The sequence below is a fragment of the Morchella sextelata genome (genome assembly GCF_020137385.1).
Source record: "Morchella sextelata strain SCLS chromosome Unknown scls_23, whole genome shotgun sequence".
Classification (NCBI taxonomy): Eukaryota; Fungi; Ascomycota; class Pezizomycetes; order Pezizales; family Morchellaceae; genus Morchella; species Morchella sextelata.
The window spans coordinates 581,446-602,097 of record NW_025408638.1 but is presented as its reverse complement, the minus strand read 5'-3'; the positions used below and the strand labels follow the sequence as shown (position 1 = coordinate 602,097).

At 43.7% G+C, this 20,652-nt stretch overlaps 4 protein-coding genes across 4 annotated transcripts; 2 read left to right on the top strand and 2 right to left on the bottom strand.

The window, feature by feature from the left end:
- Nucleotides 1-729: 729 nt before the first annotated feature.
- H6S33_007394 (uncharacterized protein) lies at nt 730-5,047 on the bottom strand (the record flags this gene model as incomplete). The annotated part of the gene is made up of 6 exons (XM_044838738.1): nt 730-777; nt 845-1,110; nt 1,168-1,323; nt 1,384-2,924; nt 2,979-3,134; nt 3,198-5,047. 6 exons carry the CDS (start codon nt 5,045-5,047, stop codon nt 730-732), a joined length of 4,017 nt encoding a protein of 1,338 aa, XP_044688930.1.
- Nucleotides 5,048-12,605: 7,558 nt separating this feature from the next.
- On the top strand, nt 12,606-14,554 carry H6S33_007393 (uncharacterized protein; the record flags this gene model as incomplete). Its single annotated transcript, XM_044838737.1, has 7 exons — nt 12,606-12,716; nt 12,908-13,060; nt 13,142-13,308; nt 13,407-14,081; nt 14,142-14,249; nt 14,310-14,373; nt 14,435-14,554. The coding sequence occupies 7 exons, from the start codon at nt 12,606-12,608 to the stop codon at nt 14,552-14,554; spliced, it is 1,398 nt and encodes a 465-aa protein (XP_044688929.1).
- A 2,844-nt stretch (nt 14,555-17,398) lies between these two features.
- On the top strand, nt 17,399-18,894 carry H6S33_007392 (uncharacterized protein; the record flags this gene model as incomplete). The annotated part of the gene is made up of 6 exons (XM_044838736.1): nt 17,399-17,596; nt 17,651-17,776; nt 17,854-18,278; nt 18,342-18,450; nt 18,498-18,653; nt 18,736-18,894. The coding sequence occupies 6 exons, from the start codon at nt 17,399-17,401 to the stop codon at nt 18,892-18,894; spliced, it is 1,173 nt and encodes a 390-aa protein (XP_044688928.1).
- A 606-nt stretch (nt 18,895-19,500) lies between these two features.
- On the bottom strand, nt 19,501-20,471 carry H6S33_007391 (uncharacterized protein; the record flags this gene model as incomplete). Its single annotated transcript, XM_044838735.1, has 4 exons — nt 19,501-19,925; nt 19,988-20,106; nt 20,169-20,302; nt 20,355-20,471. The coding sequence occupies 4 exons, from the start codon at nt 20,469-20,471 to the stop codon at nt 19,501-19,503; spliced, it is 795 nt and encodes a 264-aa protein (XP_044688927.1).
- Nucleotides 20,472-20,652: the final 181 nt, after the last annotated feature.

Below are 20,652 nucleotides of genomic sequence, written 5' to 3'. Positions count from 1 at the left end.
CAATGAAACGAATGAATTGAACGAACGAAATGACACGAATTGAAGTGAATTGACCTGTATGTAGTTTTTTTGTATAGTAAAATACGGGGGGGGAAGACCGGGAAAAGGGGAAACAGAGAGCTTACGAAGTAAAAAAGCCTGGAGGACTGGACTGGACTGGACTGGACTGACAGACAGAGTATCGTGTTATCCACTAGACAAAAGAAATTAATATTTAGAGTTTTTTTTTTTTCTTTTCTTTTTTATTCTCTCTCTCTCTCTCTCGCTCTTTTTTTTTTTGCTTTCTTTCTGTTGAGATTTGCGTTAACTTTAACTTTAATTTGCTTTACTCGGAAGATGAGGGATGGAGATGGAGAGAAAGCCCATGTATGTGTGTGTGCGTCTGTGTGTGAATCAATTCACAAACACAGAGAGAGGAACAAAAGTGCTATCAATGATATAGTGCGATAGATTCCTAGAACAGAAGTCTGAAAAGAAAGAAAGAAAAAAAAAGCTCGGTCATTATATACGTGGTCTGCGGTCACATATATCATATTGCAGCCCCCCCAAACCGTTTGCCACCAAGCCCCAACATTATAAACGACATAAAAGGTATTGCCAAGAAGATGGATGGAAATGTTGCATAAGAAAAGAAAAAAGAAACAGGCGCCCCGCCCCCCCCCCCCCCCAAACCAACGAACTCTAGCGGCTTATTCTCAAGTTTCATCGGCCGCTTTGCGACGAGGTGTCTCAGGCTGGTGTAGAAGGCTCAATCACTTGGTTGCGAATGGTAAGAATCTACAGCCACGTGACATGTCAGTCATTGCAATCCCAAAAAGTGAGCGCGAGAGCGCAAAATACATACCCATTCATGTTGAAGAAGCTCGGCAGCTGATGGTCGAACAGCAGGATCTTTCTCAAAGCACTTCTTCAGAAAGTCAATCCCGGGCTCACTAAGTTGATCCGAGGCTGGCAGTTGAGGCGCTGAACCGCCAGCAATGTTCCACATGATGGCCCATTCATTGTCAAGGTTCGCCCACGGTCTACGGCCAGTCGCCATCTCGAGGACAACACAACCTAGAGACCATATGTCAATACTGCCATGTCGGCCTTTGTCGGTCCCCGTGATAACTGTCGAATGTCAGCGAGATTTCTGGAAGATAACGTAATATATTCGAGGGTAACTACCTTCAGGAGACATGTACATTGGTGTACCAGTCATACTGTTCAGCTTTGTTTTCAAGGCTGCAGTCCCTGCTCCTCGAGTCTTTCCTTGCCTTGCGATCACTTTGGCGGCGCCAAAGTCAACATACTTGATGATGCCGTTGTGATCCAACAAAATGTCTAGGTGCATATCTTAGCATCGACCCAGGAAAAGGGTTTGTACCCAGAGAAATAGCTTACTTTCGGGCTTGATATCACGGTGTATGATCCCATTTTCGTGTAGATACGCAAGACCTTCCAACATCTGAAGGGCGTAGATCATGATAACTGTTTCGTCCTCAATCCTGCCGTGCTCAAGGAGCCCTGCAAGAGAACCGCCGGAACAATATTCCATAAAAAGGCACACCTTATCACGATGAACCTCGATTCCAAAATATTGGACGATATTTGGGTGGTCCAATAATTCTAGGACTTGCATCTCCTCGCGAATTGCGTTGGCAATCTGCGGAATCATCTGAGGGTCTTGAAGCCGAATTTCTTTTACGGCCATCAAGTAACCCGAGTCCAGATTCATCGCCGCATATACCGTACCAAATGTGCCTCCACCAACAAACTGACCCTGTTGCCAACGTAAGGATACGTTAGAAAACGACGATTTTGAAAGTGATGTTAGTGATCTGTCCGTTTGATTGCTATCGTCGAGAACCCTTCCTAAAGCTTGTCGTTCACGCATGAGATTCTTACGGACATCATCGATCTCCGTGAGTTGCCGCAGCCACTCTCCCCGCACACGTTCAGCTGCCTCGTTATCTTCCATCATTTTTCCAAGGTCTACACCCTTCAAGGAGCCTGCCAAAACCTCCATTCGCTGTTTTTCGGCCTGGGCGGCAAGCGTTGATCGAGCACCCATGATATCAAAATGCGAGATGAGCAGTGACATACACCCGCCAACCTTAGAGCGTAATCTTTCGTACTCTGACTCGCTAAAAGACAATATGTTTTGGCCACGAGTCATGACCATCGCAAACTCGAGAGCCTTCACTGCCCATCGAAAGGTCATACGGTTAGAAGCAACACAGTCATCACAGATGAAGCTAACCCAGTCAATTGCAAGACGAGTGAGCTTGAGATTGTTCATGGCCTTTCGGTTGTTATCCATGTAAAGAACAGAACGCTGACCGAACTCAGTCGCGAATGCAAAACAAGTTTGAATGAGCTCCTGACACCCCAGGCCCATGGTTTGTCGTCGAATTTTCTCCACACTGTCCATAATGGTGTTGGAGAGCCGGTAAGTGGTCTTTTTGATTTTCATCAACTCCTGGTTAACCCGGGGAAGATTGGCTCGTTGTTCTATCAATATATCGAGGTTGTGGCCCGTAGAGTGATCGAAAGCAATGCGAGCGTTCGCAAGCCTAGCCTGAGAACCATCGGCGACCAATCGAATTCTTCCAGGCTTGATATCGACAATTGGCTCTTTCATATCGACACTCAGTATGCGGCCATCCCATTGCAGCTCATCCTGGGGATAGATAACTAAAATATAGGGGCATGACGGGTCGTCTCTAACGACGTCATCGTGAAAACATGTTCGAAGGATGGACTGAATTTGATGAGATCGATCATATAGAGATGGATCGGCCACTAGATATACTCCTTCGTGCTCAACACTCGCTGTATAAACCAAGAAGTGGCCTGACTCAATCAACGAATCCACAAGTCTTCTTAGTTTGAATCTTTCAACACTATATTCTGTTGCGTTCTCAAACCGCTGGCTCAGAAGCCTACACGTATGGAGTCAGCTCAGTAGAGTGCACATTCAACAAAATTGAGCTCACCTTGCAAATCGAAATAACTTTCTCTGGCGAACGCGGACTGAGTCTAAAGTCTGCTTGTAGCGTTTACTAATGTCCTCGCCCCTGTTTTCTGGTGGTTTTTGAAGCTCTTTCTCGAAATGGCCCATCAAACGACTCAAAAGCTTGCTCGTTAGAGAACTAAAGATTGTTAGACACTATAACCATAACTGGATTTGTGAGATAGAGCTAAACGCAGCGCACCTAAACTGCTCGGCAACCTCAACATCTCCTCCCTCAATAAAACGACCAATCTCGTTCGAAAAATGCCATTCGGTCTCAAGAATTTCGGCTTCTTTGAACGTATTCTTGTTCGATCCGATCCTCCAACCTATGAGCTTGAAATAGTATCTCAACCCTTGTAGCACGACTTGCTCAAAATTTTCATCCATGCAAGGTGGCAAGTCCCACCCAGGCTCGGGCTCGGAAATGACGGTATACTCTTGCTTGATCTTCACTGCCAGTTGCAGGACAGACTGAAACTGCATTATTAGCTGATCTGTCATCATAGATACTGGCTCTCTCATCCGTTCGGCGTATTTCAAACGCATCCCAATGACCTCTTCAATGAGCCGCGTAGGGAAACCGATTAGAACAAGCAGTTCTTCGACATATGGCGGAAGATGTCGCTTCTCGAAAGCATCTGCATACTCTATCAAAGTTTTCTTTGCCTTTCCGATGACAGAGCTCAGTCCAATGAGCATATTACTATCACCAATCAGTGATTTCAGATTATCCTCCTTCAAGATGCGATCAAGAAATGAAGCTTCCCGATCGATACCATTAGCATCGCTAGTTGAAATAACATTTTGGCGACCGAAATCAAGGTCATCGTTTCCGACCCAGTTTTGAAGGATCTTGAGCTCGGTATTAATGAGTTCCGTGATATTATGCCAGGAAACAATTGCATCCCAGCTGGCAGCAAACGCCGGGGATCCGGATGCAGGCTTTTCTTCTATCATAGCAGTCCTCGTTGGCCACAATTGCTCACACTTTTCCCACTTTTCAATTATATCTTGCACTTGTGCCCGTGGAAGCATTTGAGTCTTGTCTTTGCCCTGGATTTCGAATCGTATTATCTTGTCTATCAAATCGTCCACTTTGGTCCGTCCTTCATCAAGTATCCTCCTTTGAGCCGGAATTGATCGACCACAGATCTTTGCTCGGATTCCAACAAAAAGCTCCGTCTTCATAGTTAGGCCTTCCTTCTCCTCTGTATTTCCAATTAATCGTTTCTTCTCCTGCTTTACCACATCTCCCATCAACACTGAGGCCAACATCGAATGCCATTCCAACCGCTCTCTGTTTTCTGGAATTTTAAGCTCTTCTGCCGAGGGTTCCATCTCATCGTGACCATATAATAATAAGGTGTCCCCATCGTATATATCATTGTCGAAATGAACTTCTGAAGATGGTGACTCGTCATCCATCATATCCAGGTCAACAGGATAGGTCAATATATTTGACGAGGAGTTGAAATAGTCGCTATTAGGGTCCTGACGAAGTCGTTGGACATATGCCTTCTCCTGCGATTTGTATAAAGCACTAGGGTCACCACGCCGAGAAGGATTGGTAGCAGGCGTTCGATTTCGCGACTGGGTGTTAAGGTGGCTTATTGGATGTCGTACAGGAGCATAGGTATTAGATGGTGTTCGTATTGGGCCAGATGGTCGCTGGAGACGAGTAGCGGGAGTGGGAACACTTTCCGGAGACAATCTTCCAGTATTGTCAACACTATTAGCGTAAGGTAGGGAATTACTTCCTCCCCGAGGCCTGGTGCTAGTGTTCCAGGACGCGAATGAGCCGTTGCGAATCGGAGAAACAGCATCCTCATCTCCAGGAATCATATCCTCCTCGCCATCCAGATCATCGTACTGGGACCGCATATATGGGGCGTGTTGAGAATCTTCCAAGTTAGAGCCATCAAGCTGTGATAGCTGTGCTCGTGCCATCCCATTCATAGGGCTTTCCTGGTGATGAACTTCGGTAGCAAACTGAACGCCGCGTGGGGTGAACGATTCAACCTCCGCTTCTCTGGCCGAACCAGTAGTCATGACTACTGGGGCAATGGCGATGTAGAGAACAACACAAAGTATACAAAGTAGCCGAGTTTCAACCGATAAACTGACTTGTGGTCGTGATCAGTGCAAATGTTGCTACAGCGTGTTACAACGTTAGATCCTTTGACGTACGATAATAGAAAAAATTATATAGACAATGGATATCTAGAGGCTTGTGGGGCAAACATAGGGAGTTTTTCACAAGGTTGGAGCTGGGGCGTGTAGCTGCGCTGCTGAGCAAGAGATGTCGTTTATGTCTTGGATGTCGTGGACATGTGGGGTCTGGGGGGATTGCCGCAGGATACCCCTGTATTGTCGCCTCCAAATATTATGTAGGTAACAGCCTGCACTACTATATACTCTAATACAGACAGAACATCTACAGTCGCAACTCGTTTTAATTATGCCGAAACTCAATACCCTGGATCCCTTGCTGTCCCGTACGAGATCCTCTTTTTTTTTTTTTTTTGCTTGCTGCAAAAGCAATTTGCTATCATAAATTTTTGGACTTGGCAAACCGGCATACTCTATATACAATATGCATCTACAGTACTCGTAGTTTCCTGGCGTTTTTGGACTGGGCCACTATTGCACACACCCAAAATCAGGGTCTTGGCGTATTTTTGTATGGTATGCAATATCAGTCGCGTTCAAAAACGTCAGGAAGTTACGAGTAGGTAAAGCTCAGCTTACCTACTAAATACATGCCTAGGCCGCCGCCAAGAGGTGATTTTTAGAAATAGACCCAGGTACTGAGAGAGCAATTCCTTCGTTCGCTCCAGTAATTCACGACCTCCGTTATCAAAGGATTTACGACACTTGATTGAGCTCAGGTAATTGACGGCGGAGACGCCTCAGTTGAGCGCAGCAGGGTCACATATTTTTAAAGGGATACCTGATATAAGGTAAATACTCATGACTGTAGTAACTATGGGCACGTAATGGTTGGCGGAATTAAGCTTTATTCACAATAGGAGATTTTTGCAACCAAGAGCCACAACAGCCATACACGTATGTAGTGCTGAATGATGTTTACGGTCGCACAAATACGTGTGTAAACATAGAAAAGCTACTTTGAACCATGGAAAAGTCTCACATCTACTAACCGCGGGCCCACATTTCAATATCCCTTCGGAGTAGCTTTGGTGTTAATGATTCGAAAGAGGAGGTCACAAAGCTAACGGTGACCGCCTCTTTCCCTCTTCTGGTACTACTATTAGATTTTTCAGTGAATCGCGGGGGGGATGTACAAACGAAGGGATACGACTTGTTTCTAGGTCTGACTGGGTCAAATGCTTTATGTATTCGTGCGCAATATGAGACTCCAAAACTTATCTGCAACTGATTTATCTGTTCTATATACAGATATAATTGGAGTACTTTTCAATCATATATGCAATCTGAAGTACCTCCGGCTTTGGAAAAAGAGACATCCAAGTCAAACTCACTTCTTGTTGGGTAGATCCGCGTTTAATTGGTTCTTTCACTAGTACTAGCGCAATCTTTTTTTGCACCTATTACTATAGTCTCGGCATCTTTTTGAACGTCTTTGCAGCTCTCTCTACCTCTATGGCTTTCTTTGCTCCCTTCTCACTTTCGTTTTTCTTTCATTCGGTCCGGAGGCGTACGCGTACAGTTATATAAGATGAATTAATGTCATCTTTAATTTGGGTACTGTGTTCACTTAACTGCCTATAGTCTAGGAATCAGAAAATATGTTACCTATATATTAGATGTAAATGTTGGTGACAATATGACTAATACTGCAATTGGGCAGTTTGTATGTACCCAGGGTGTCGGAAAATGATGCACATTTGGTGATATCTCAACCATGAGAGAATTAATCTTCACACAAGTCTATCTTGAGGTCAATTAAAGTGTGCGGATTCCCTTCATAATGAAAAAATTGGTGGGAGGGTCTGTCATCGATACTTTTTGAGTTTTTACTACTGGTTTTGGCTATCTAATAGTGACTTCTTGCCTGAAGAATGGTTACTCCACATTCAAATAACACTAAATGTATTCTTAGGCATTACAGAGATGTCCTACACTCGAAGTTTTAATTTAGGGAGCGTTTTTCGTTGTGCCAAAATATAGGTATTTGGGGTAATTTGGCGTTGCCAGGCCAAAATGTGCATCACTTTCCAACACCCTGGGTACATTGAAATATATTATGGATCTATTGATCTAAAGCCAAAGTACATGTACGTATATACATCATTCCAGTTCCATGCATGGTAGTCTCATACCATCTCCTAAGTACAGCAAGCTTCTTGGTTCCATGGTTCATGATCAACGCACTGTACACACATACGCACGCCAATGTAAACTTCGGAACTTCGCACACCGTTAGGCAACTAGGGCTATATATAGAGACTCGAGCTCGTACCCATAATTATAAATCGGTTAGACCCTACAATTGCAAGTAATGACTTCCGTGCGCTATAATGGGTGTAAGTTGATCTAGTATAACATATATGTTAATGATCAACTAAAGAATCAACCGGGTGTACTTCATTCAAGAATTTATCCCCTGATTATCTGGGTATAAATTGGATTAAGAGGAAGTACATGTATCTTTATAATTACATGTACTTACAAATAGTACCTATTGCCGATTCCATATTGGGGATATTCTACTATGTATCTTAGTAATAGGATGCACTCGAGTGAGATATCATGATCTAACGCCTTTACAATTTCATAACCAAACGTTATTCCGATTTTTCTGAGCTCTACAAGAGTGTATCAGCCGAACATACTGTACTAGCTAGGCTGGACCTAAATATAAATGTATGCGACTGACGTTGTAGGCAGACCGTTGGAAGAGTTTCTGCACCCTACCCAGGAGCGCGTCGAGCTAGTAGCCGTTGAAGACTTTCCATATGTATATACATATGTTCTCTGCGACATGCACGATGATTCATAACTTGACATCTCAAATGAGCTTAAGTGATAGGTGTCAGTTCCTCACCTTTTTTGTGAAAGTGCAGGGTATCGATGCTTGATCCGGCTTACTTAGGGTCTTGGGCCCTTCAACAAGTGCCATGTGTCGTAGTTGGGGCAAGGCCAATGGCCCACCCAGACCTTGAACCCGAGAGGCCACAAGATCCTGGAGCTTCATGAGTTCCTGGAATCTATATCTCAAGGTAAATAAATAAGTCTAACTTGCCTGCATTGCCACTGTGGGGATCGGGAGGAAAAACAAGAGAAAACGCAAGTCTTGTTTACCGCGCGTGTCTTTGGGAATAAATAAATACTTGTATCTGGATGTAGATCTATGTAGGGCTGACGAGGCCTCGTAGACAAGGCTGAATATAATACTGGCGTAAGGACACTACGCGTCAGTCGAATACCATATATATACATGTTATATTCTCCAGAAATAGCATGATTCCTTAGCTTTAGGCCATAGGTGCAATATACAAGACACAGGATCCGATGCTAGAAAGAAGAGCTCGTGCTCATGTTTACCTACTGGAATTGGCTGCAGATTACTTACATGTAGCTAGTAGTATATTCGCTCCTTAACGGTGAACATGCACAGCAAATCTCAAACCAGCCTGTATGGGTCCAGGGAAACAGCTGGCATTCAACATACTGGCCTTGGAAGCTAGCAGTGTATTAGTAACTACATGTACATACCATTCATCTCGCAATTCTAGCTAGAGTTGGCCTTATATAAAGTACTTCATATATGTGGCTTAGGAAGCTCAGATACATGTATTCAAATGAGACTACTTTATGGTATGGCATACAGGCAAAGAGATTATAATTATATCGAGGCTATGGATGAGATATGAGTTGGATGCCAGACAAGTCAAGCAAAAATACCTTTATGCATGTGTTATCGCGATTCACCCAGACGCACTACCACATAAGTAATCACTTCCTTGTGCACGCACTATCCATATATAGAACACTAAATTGGCCAATGGTCCAATCTTTCTATGTGCATATATCCATACGTATACATGTATGTACTCTACTCGCTAGAGCACAGTAATGTTATATTTCACTCTGCTTTTGGACACCTTAAAACGCAGCTAGAAACTCACCGAGGTGCTAAGATCTTGAGACGGATATTGTTTGTGCGTCATTTCTCATGTTGTGATACCGTGATCCATGACGATCAAGCGTTGGAACAGCTGACTGATCAGCTGAATCTGCCGATGTAGGTACGTGTTCGTATAGGCTTTCATTCCTTTCGAATGCAATCAGTAGTCCGGATCCTAGCTGGGTACAGTGCTAGTAGAAACCATTTTCTATACTTCCGATACACCCCACGAATCACGGTATGGAATGGGATGTTTGCGTAAACTTACAAGGCCTAGGCACCGTTCATAAGTTGACACGATGTAAATCTTGGGCTGATGATAATATACTCATGTTTTATGATATACACGTGTAAATATAAATGTACTAATTTGGTTTAAGGAAAGGCAAAACCAACAACTATACTCACCTAAAATCCCCTACCAAGATCTCGGAAGAAAGAAAACATATACTTCGGAAGATATCAGGGATATTCCCAGGCGGTGTCTGATATCTGTGTTTGCGGAGCTTTGCCGTTTAGGCACATGGAATTATCCTAGACGGGTTAAATCTGAGATGCTATAGGTTCCTGACTTCATGTCCCCCAGAAGTAAGTATAACTCTTCTTCTTCTTCACGGCATTTCGAGTTCCAAGAGACGCTTAATTGCGAGACTTATCATGAAGGATTATCATCCTGGATAGAGGGAATGAGACAGGTGCATATAGTCACTTTAGGTCTGAGTAATCTGTAACTCCATTTTGCACCAAGGCCTGGGTAACGTCGGGTCTGTACCGGCATGCATGCAATTATAAGGATGGGCTTGGCTTTTGCCTAGAGTAAAGACAATTCGTATTTCGTAGGGGTCGTGTGCTGTGGCGAGCTAGCGTGATCATTTAAACAACATGGATCAGGTTAGGCCCCTTAAGCCGTTCTTTATCAAAATTGAAGGTTTCCCTTTATCTGGCGCGCTGCCGATAAGGAATCCAGGACCCATGCTTGAGTGATAGATAATTGATATGCCATTTGTAAGAAGTAGGTTCTACAATACAAGTTCGGGCCACTAAGTGCCAAGGTGTTGGTTTCTGTGGCTTTGCTAATCAATAACGCCCTGGCCTGCAGTGCCTGATAGGCTAGTAACTGACAAAATACATCCTATGTCGCGATGGGTCCTTAGGATCTAGGAGTCGTTAAGAAGTAACCTACATATCAGGTATGTACCGGGGGTCAACCATAAATACCGAGAATCTGATAAGATAAACACACCTATTTCACAGCAAGATTCTCTTATCAGATTCTTCGTATTTACCCTCAACGCCCGGTACATGTAGTACATAGGTACATGTATATAAGCTGTATCCAAAGTAGCAGTATGAACTGTAACAACCCTGAACTGTGAATCCATGTCATAATACCCCAACGACCTGGTCCTCCCACGATATTTTCGGTAAGCTCCGGGAACGCGCCTAGAAAAGTCTATGCCTGAAACAGTAGGGGCTAATAGTTCAGACTCCCAGGTCCCAAGGGGTTTCGTTGCTTGGTTTGTCGGTGCCACTTATGTTGGATATCATTCGGTAAACATACATGTAAGTACATGTACTGACCAAGAGTAGAAGCCTCTGCTCGATAGGTATGGTACTACTACATACTCTATTTTGATTGCTCGATGGACAGTGCCACAAAAGGTTGGCCAATCCAGGCCCGCATCCTTATCTACCTAGCGAGACAAAGAGTACCAACATGAGACCCAAAGTAAATGTTTCCTTTGGTGATTTTAGGCTCCATGAACCAACACCAGAATTCAATCCAAACGATAATAAATATACTTATACAATGTATGTACATCTAGATCCATAAGATTCTAGTTTATCTACATAAGCTTTTTCTGCTTTTACCCGTAATACATTCGTAATACCGTGTGTTCAGATGATTAAGACGGGACATAGTAGAGTTTCCGATCTACTTCCGACAAGCTGCTATGAATACATGTAGCTACATGTATATCAAGGCCGAGAGCTTACTGTCTGTGCACGCGCAACTCGCGGAGCGGACTTGAGCTGCCTTGATAGGTGTAAAACTACATGTAGGTTCTACACATGAAGAGGATATGTTTCTATGGTGGGCATTTTTGATTATTATTCTGGCGATCTGCCGCTTTCATCAACAGCCCGCGGTAATTTCCACAGTGTGGATCGGAGCATTCTGGGACAGAGCCCCGTCACGCATGGAAGGGAGGGAAGGCGGAGGGATAGAGATTCAACTCGGATGTAAGGTGTACAATCAAATTGGCTGGAATGAGTGAGGTTGTGACACTGGGCAAGTTATTATGTAGGCAGACGCACCAGAACACAGGGCCGTGAAGCAAACTTAGTAGCGGTATAGCCTGGGGTATCGTCGTCATGTTAACAATTAACTTATGTGCGCGAGCATTTGGGACGGAAGGCCTACATGTACATGTGTGCACAATTATATTAATATGTACATGTAGTGGCCATAAGCGGCACTATGCAGCGTGTTTGTATCCAGCGAGAGATAACATGTGCGTATAGTAGGCCCAGTGTACTCGCGGTAGGCATGAAGAACCTGAACATCGTTTTTCTGGTAGCAACCACTTTGACCCCTGCTAGCGCGTTTTTATGTTCAGGTTCTTGTTACCTGCCCCGAGTAGGTACTCTACATCTGTAGGTTTATTAAAGAAGAGTGCATTTTTTTATATTATTGTACATACATGTTTGGGTTGTTAGGGGGATGAGGTAGGATGTCTGGTTACCCCTTGCTCATCGATCACCAAAACTCTCCCCCACTGAGGCGACACATAAATGCGGACGGTAGTGGTGTAGGTACTAGAGCAAGTCGTGCGACACCCACAGCTCAACCCACCCACTCCTAGAACCCTGTTATCCCCGTCGGCCTAAGACTGTACCCCCACAGTCTAGTAGGGTCACTTATCCCTCTTAGCAGCAGCCCCCCCCAAGTATCGAGATATGGAACAATTGATTTCTGTCAAGAGATATAACAACAGCATCCCCAAGTAAAGCGCCTACGTTCGGTTTTCTCTTTATTCTCTTCTCTCCTCCCGTCTAACACGGTGGTGAAAAAAGTCTGAACGTACTTTTTTACCTCCTTTCACCAGGGCTACCTCAATCCCATCTAGATCTGTGTCTGTCATTCTTTACCATTCCAGCTTGTGGCCGGCGCTCTCGACACTTAGAATTCTAGGATACCTCTGAGAGTTGCGCAATTTGTGATATTTCTCCAGCTCCTCTCGACTATTCTAATTTAGTTTTTTCTTCTTTCTTTCTTTTCTTCTTTCTATTTTGTCATTGCCATTGTCATACATACCAGTCCCACATTTAAACCGCAAAGTAGATAATCCAACTGCAACAACAAAACATCCTTCGACCCTTCTCCGCCCCTCTCCCTTCTATCATTGAGATATTCATTCAGCCTCAACTTCACCAACTGCTTTTCCTCTTGTGTACTCACGAGTAGACCGAAGACGTTTCCTCCAGGACACGATGTCTTCAATAGATGTCGATCATCTTAACTATATCCCACTCGTCCCCTATAATGGCTCAGGCCCGACGGGTGGTGATTCGCTTACCGAAGATTTTAACATTTGGTACGAGGTACGAGCGACCGCGCAACGGTTTTCATCACTTCCTTTGTTTTGGTTTTTGTCTGGAAAGAGAAGGGGATTCAACATGAGAGATGAAGATAAAATAAAATTAAGACCTAAAAAATGGCGTTCACGGAGAAGGGAAGAGTGATGGGTTTAAATGGGGAATGATTTTTTCTGACATGCGATCGCTTTGAATAGACAGGAGACTATGCATGGATGCTCACATCCACTGCACTGGTTCTCTTGATGATTCCCGGTGTTGGCTTCTTTTATTCGGGACTCGCGAGAAGAAAGTCGGCCCTTTCACTCATCTGGCTGTCGATGATGTCGACGGCTGTTGTTAGCTTTCAGGTACCTGCCCTGCATCCACCCTTAATGCCAGCCCTACCCGTAGGTATTAGCGACATACATGTAATCTAACTATCTTGGCAGTGGTTTTTTTGGGGTTACTCTCTAGCCTTCTCCCACTCAGCGGGCAGCTTCTTGGGAAACCTTGAAAATATCGGGTTTCGAAATGTTCTTGGTCAAACATCTGTAGGCAGTTCGAAAATACCGGACCTTCTCTTTGCATTGTACCAGGGAATGTTCTCATGCATTACGTATGTGGTTTTTCTTCCCTTAATTTTTTTCTGTTTTCTTTTTGGTATATTCCATTTATTATATAATGGTTTGAATCTTGATTACTGACCTCATCTAGTGTAGCTTTGGCAATCGGAGCAGCGGCAGAGAGGGGTCGCATGCTTCCATGTGTCGTTTTCATGTTCGTCTGGGCTACTTTGGTTTATGATCCTATCGCATGTTGGACATGGAATGCTACAGGATGGTCCTTTAAAATGGGGGGGCTTGACTTTGCCGGAGGCACTCCAGTGCATATTTCTTCCGGTTCTGCGGCGCTGGCTTATTCATTAATGCTCGGAAAGAGACGAGGGCATGGGACTCATGAACTGAATTATCGTCCACACAATGTTACACACATTGTTCTCGGGACTGTCTTCCTCTGGGTTGGGTGGTTCGGCTTCAATGGTGGATCCGCACTTTCTGCGAATCTAAGGGCTGTTATGGCTTGCGTCGTGACAAACCTCTCAGCCTCTGTTGGAGGAATTACTTGGTGTCTTCTTGATTATCGCCTTGAACAGAAGTGGTCAACCGTTGGTTTCTGTTCAGGAGTAATTGCTGGTCTTGTTGCGATAACTCCAGGTTCCGGTTTTGTTCCCCCATGGGCTGCTGTCATATACGGGGTCGTGGGTGGTGCGGCTTGCAACTACGCCACAAAGCTCAAGTTCGTCATCGGCGTGGACGATGCCCTGGATATTTTTGCAGAGCATGGAGTCGGCGGCATTGTCGGTAACATTATGACTGCCTTTTTTGCAGCGTAAGTCTCCTGTATTATCTAATTAAAACAAACGATCGATGTATTAACAAGAGATTTTAGCGATTACATTGCGCATTTGGATGGTTACAGTGAAATTGATGGTGGTTGGATCAATCACCACTGGATCCAACTCGGCTATCAAGTAGCTGACTCCGTTGCTGGATTCGCGTATGCTTTTGGGGGAACTTGCATAATCCTTTTTGTTATGAATTTAATACCTGGCCTGAGCCTTCGAGCAAGTGAAGAGGCTGAAATACTTGGAATCGATGATGCCGAGCTTGGCGAATTTGCCGTATGTATCCTTCATCAGTTATAGATGGCGAAATAGGGAACTAATGATTTTCAATCCCTAGTACGATTATGTTGAGCTCGCTCGCGAGGTCATTTCTGAGGACGATTCCGCTCCTAAATTCTCTTCGGAAACTGGCACTGCTCTGGGTCACAGTACAGGCGAAACGCCAGAGAAGCCTTAATCGTTAAAATGCAATTTAAGATATAAGTTTTGTTCATACCCCTGGTCGTAGGTGTAATTTTATTGTTATTCGGTTTTCTTAGGAGGAAATTGTTTTATCGCTGTGTTTCTACCTCTTTTCCTTCTTTTTTTTTTTTTCTCTTTTTTTTTTTTTTCTTCTTTTCATGGTGGGGCTGTCGCTTGAGCGAGGAGTAAGGACGCCGAGGAGGATATCAATTGACTTCAGGGAAAGATAAAGCGAGATATATGATACATGTTTCTCGGTAGAATCGAATTTAGAGTCGAGGCTTTTCACCCATCGCTCTTACCAAGTTCGAATGATAAAGAATAATTGACACGAGGAATATCGGATATGACCTTTGATGTAAAATACAATAGCAAAAAAGACATGGGAATCAGTATTTAGAATGGCAGGCAAACATCGACAGAAAATTCCGTGTTAAACTGGAGTTGTAGAAGTCAAATGGCACTGCTGGTTCTTCTTATCGTTTTGCTTGCATGTTAGCCAATGCAAACACACCAAAATTCTTTTTCGATGGAATTGTTTTCGTTAATTATGTACCGTACCTTATCTTGAATTGACCGTCCTAATCAAAGCATAGCCATGTATATAGCGTATAAAATGACAATAAATTTGTCTCACCCCAAGCTCTGAGCAGCCGAAAGAACTCCTGTGTGGCCAACATGCTGTCTGCTACTGTGTAAAATGTGAGAATTGATGGATATAGAGTAGTGATCACATTGGCATCAAGTGAACCTTCTTAATTGAAGTTATGTAGTGATAATTAACATAGGTACATGTGGTGAGTATATATATACATGTAATATAGCACCGGTCTCGATAAACCGACAATCCGCGCCAATAGCCCGGGCGAAAAAACGATTTGTTAGGCATATATAATCCGGTTTTGGAAGTAATTATATTCTAACAGAATAGTGAACAAACCGCTAGAAACCCTGGTTTAGGGTAGGCGACAATAGAGAATTTATACCGGAATTTATAAATCTATCTACTCATACGTTCATTAAGTAGTCGGAATTCTGAACGCCCGAGTACTTCTTCAATATTAAAACCAAATAGAAACAGAATCTGTAGTCCTGGTGATTACCTACATATACTATTTGTTAGAATTTCGACTTTCTTATTTTTGGGGGGCAAGATAGATTAGGCGAAGTTGAGTTTCTGCGAGGGAAATACTGTGACCGGCACCATATTACCCATGCACAACTTTCATGATCACTTTGAACACAATATTAAATACAATTAGGAGGAGTACATTATTCAACACATTAGGGGTATTCACTTCTAGAAATATGTGCCTTTATAGCGCTGCATTACAACGCCACTTATATGGCACTGAAATTTTCAAAGGTCTGAATACCTCTGGAGTGTATATGCCATATTGTGGGAGTAAATCTGTTACCATATTAATTTAAGATTTGTGCTTAGTGTACCTTTATATGGTACACATATACTTGTATGGTCAATATTCTGGACAATAATGTAAGTTGATGCTTATTTTCTCCTCATACATATTTCAGAATATGCGACTGCCGATTATTTTAAGCGGTTCATATAAGTACATGCCTATAAGAGCACGTATTCTGGCAAGTGAATACCCCTATTATATTACAATAAACTGATTTTTTTTTATTTTTTTTGATTTTAAATATAGTTTATTTTGGAAGAACAAGTATGAAATACTAACGATGCCGTCTGGAATTTCGGTCACGTGTAGGTTAAATAATGCGTAGGTGAGAGTAGAAACTGGCATGCCTTTGCCACTCTCTAGATGTATCCCCACGTGACCGAAATTCCAGTCGGCATTGCTAGTATGTACAGCGAAAGCTTGCTATAACGGTACGTTGGGGACCGGAATTTGGTGCCGTTATAGAGAGATTACCCTTATATAAGAGGTGATTGTGATGAAACCCGGGCAAAAAGGACCGAGAAGTGCTACCGTTATAACCAGCCCGCACATTTGTCAACATGCAAGGGGAATCATAATACCACGATTAACACGGGAAACTAAAAGGTTCATAAATTAGGAGGGCGATGAAATACGCGATATAAGGATTAACTACCGCCAAAACTCGAAAAATTGGCTATCTCCGTCCAGGGATTACCACTTGAGTGATTGGTTGAATGGCATCGATCTGCACCAGAAGTTTCCCGTACAAGTAATTTTGATCTAGCCAATTTTTCGAGTTATGGCGGTACGTGGATTGGGATGGTAGGGCGGGGCCAAATTGTGGTCATGATCAATTTATGAAGCTTGTAAGAACCAATTATAGGAAACGGGGATTAATATTAAGATCGATAGAAATACATGTAGTAATAATTTATCATCGCAAAGTAGGCCACCGGCTCTCTACATAGAGCACATGTATACACATACCTACATACATGTACCTAGATGTAGTTTGGATCATGTGAACAAGTACTTTATATCGGCTGTCCTGGTGAGCAGCATGCAAGCTGCTCGTAGGGGTGGGTACAGTCGCTCACCTAGTGACGGCGGATCCTGTCTGATGGTTGTGTTTGCAGTAATTTCCCCTTGGCGTCCCAAAGTTAACTCAGTTATTGGCCTCAAATCCCTGACCGCCATCAGACAGGATCCGCCTTCACCCCGTGAGTGACTGTACGAGACTACATGTACTTTATACATACATGTAGTTGATCAAACAGGAATGCCAAGACAATCCAACTAAGTAAATGTATGCACCCCAGAACGAACTCCCGGCAGTGTCCACCTCGTTGGAATACACCAAGTGCATAGCGCTTTTTTGAAGTAGATACACAACATAATCCGCCCTCAGACAAATATCACAATTCTTCTTTGCAATGAACAACGGCCTGGTAGAACCAACGGGCTCAGCCGATCATGTACCAAGTGAAGGCCCATCTTTTCCGATGACGCGTGAGGAGTTTGAGGCAGATCCCCGAGTCGCTTGGTCCAGGGTATCAGGGAAATGGTCGTTGGAAGCAGATGATGGCTCAGAGTATGAGTTTGACGAGGCTCTCAAGCGATGGATACCTGTGGTATGTTCATAACTCCTCATGTCAGTGTGTTGGGACCACTAACTCTCGGCGAAGTTAGATGAATCTCTGGCCGAGCAACAACAGGCAGCATACGCAGTGGCCGGAGTCGACGAGTCTGAACCGGCTGCCCCTGTAAATAAGAAGAGAAAGAAGATCTACACTTCAAATGAGGGGAGCGAGGTATGGACGCGTTAATATTCTTGTATCGGGGATATACTAGATCTAGTACTTAGTACTTACGTTAAATTACTGCCCAGGAAGCTTCAAACTCCAAAAAGGCTCGAGGGAGTAAGAAAGGCGACGGAGAACCACCAGCTCGCAAGAACACAGCTATATATATCACCAATCTTCCTCAAGACGTCACAGAGGAGGAGATCAAGGATGTGTTTTCGAAATGCGGTGTAATTGCTGAAGAGATAGATCGAGGGAAACCGCGTATCAAGCTTTACAAAAATGATAAAGGGCAGCCGAAAGGCGACGCGTTGGTTGTATACTTTCGGCCAGAGAGCGTAAAATTGGCAGTTCAAATGCTTGACGATTCAGACTTCCGGTTTGGCGTGGAAGGTACACGCATTAAGGTCCAGCCGGCGGACTTCAGTTACAAAGTGCAGCAAACAGCACCGGTGACAAAGACCATGAAAGATAAGAGAAAGATCATTGCAAAGACCCAAAAACTAAATAAGTTCGATCGCCTGGAAATAAGCTTGCAAAAATAGATACTGAGAAGTTGACTATTGAGTAACAGCAAACTAGCGGATTGGGATGATGATGATCCATCAGCGCTTCAAGAGAAGAGCTCGCGATGGGATAAAGTTGTCATCTTAAAGCATATGTTCACCCTCAAGGAGCTCGAGGTAAGCAATTTGCGTTTTAATCACTGGCTTGTGCTTATTCATTCTAGGAGGATCCAACAATGCTCTTAGATTTAAAAGAAGACATTCGTGAGGAATGCGAAAAATTGGGCGATGTAACGAACGTTGTGCTGTTTGATGGCGAGGAGGACGGTGTGGTGAGTGTACGATTTGCCAACACACAGAGTGCAAAGGCATGCATTGAGGTATGATAATTTGATAACACTCTCGTAACCCCAATTTTCACAATGTGGGTGTATTTCCTGTGTTTCTTACAGCTTATCCCAGGTGATGAACGGTCGCTTCTTTGGGGGTCAGAAAGTAGAGGCATATGGCTTCGACGGCGAGGAGAAGTTCAAGAAAAGCTCAAAGAAGGACGCCGACGATGAAGGCGAAAAAGAACGTTTAGAGAAGTTCGGCGATTGGCTAGAGGAAGCTAAAGAGTGATCGATCGGCCATATGCATAGCATGCATTATACCTTGGTAGAAATGATCTCTCACGGTTTTCGCTGCGTTGAAATCGAATTTGTGATGGAGGAAAAACTAGAGAATGGCTGTAGAGCCAAAACCTTCCAATATTTGTCTAGGACTAAACAAACCTGCGGTAGTATATTGTGTTGCATGTCCTGATGCATTTTGTAAATACAACTTACCTCTAAACCCCTGATGAAGCAGGCATTATCACTCAGCGCAGAGTTACAAAGTGGAAACTTATCTCTTGATAAAGGTATCGCCTATATACCTAACTAAGTACATGTGGCTTAGATTTTAATTGAAGGATCTTGGCCGAGGAGTGATATTGATGTTTACCGTTCCCTGTATTTGACCGAGTCCCAATTACAAATTATGTGGTACTACTTGCTAGACTAAAGAGCTCTACGAATCAAGGGATTTTTTTTTTTTTTTTTTTCCCAATGCAATTAAGTGATTTTTTTGATTTTCCGGGGGTGAGTGAGGTCCTCAAAGTCCCCCAATGAACGTTGTACCCTAGCATTTTATTCTTGCAAGAGTAAGCGAGGTGCTCCTACAGCAAATATCGACATCAACGGGTGGCTAATCACTATCGATGCCGTTATCAAGTGCTTCGTCCTCCTCATCCTGGCCATTTCTTCCATCGACCTCTTCAGGAGCTTCGTCACTTTCTTCGTCCAATGCTTCAGACTCGGTTTCCTCTGCCTCGTCAATATCGTCCTCTTCTTCATCTCCTATCTCCTCGTCCTCTTCCTCTTCCTCGTCCCCCCACCCTCTAACAGGAACAGAATTCGTTATATGTCCAGTGCTCTTTGATTGACTCGTTCCGGAGTCTGTAGTCGCACCTACACGCATCTTCTTGGGCGCTGGGGGGGAATCATTCCCATTATGTGAGGACTCGGAGGGCGAATGCTTAACGGCACCGGATCCTGATATAGCAACACAATCCTTGGATTTTGAAGGCTTTTTTGCTGCTGCACGCTTCTCGGCAGCAAGTTCATTGAATTCTGCGGAAGTATGGTAGTTAGTTGATTGAAAGGATGAAAAATTGAAAGGTAAGGGAACTGACTAGCTAGTTCAGCCTCCAAGCGAGGAACAAAGTCGTCAAACTCCATCATCTGCATGGCCTCGAGAATATCTTTGGGATTGATCATTTTCCTTCCATGGTTTTTAGCTGTGTCGTTTGCTCTAATTACAGGTCAGTATGATTGAGATTCAGGCATAAGTTTCAACTGGCAAGGGATTTGTACGTTGCACAAAGGTAGTTGATGAATACAGTGCCGCCTTTAGAAAGAGCAAGGATGGCATCTTTCTGAACACTGGTGTTTTGCGGGAGCACACCTTTGGCAAGGCGAGTTACTATAGATTTTGGAAGAGTATGGTCCTAAAAATTGGGTTGAACTCTTTGATTGTGGGTAGTTGAGATAGGAACTTACATCAATGGACACGCCAGCTTCCTTGGTACTTATCCCGCCTGCCCCTAATCCACCACTGACTCCTACAGTATTTCCTCCATCTCTAGCCTCTGTAGTGTTATCAGACTTACGAGGCATTTTGTGGATTTGGCGTTGATGATGTGTGACGATTTAAGGAAACTGGCTTGCTTAAACTCGTGATGCGAAGGTCAGAAACGTTGACACGTCTTCAAGTCGGACGCGTAGACGTCAAGATTAGACCAACAAGAGGTTGGCATTTAGGAAGCAAAATTACACGCGACAACACAGCAGGTAATAG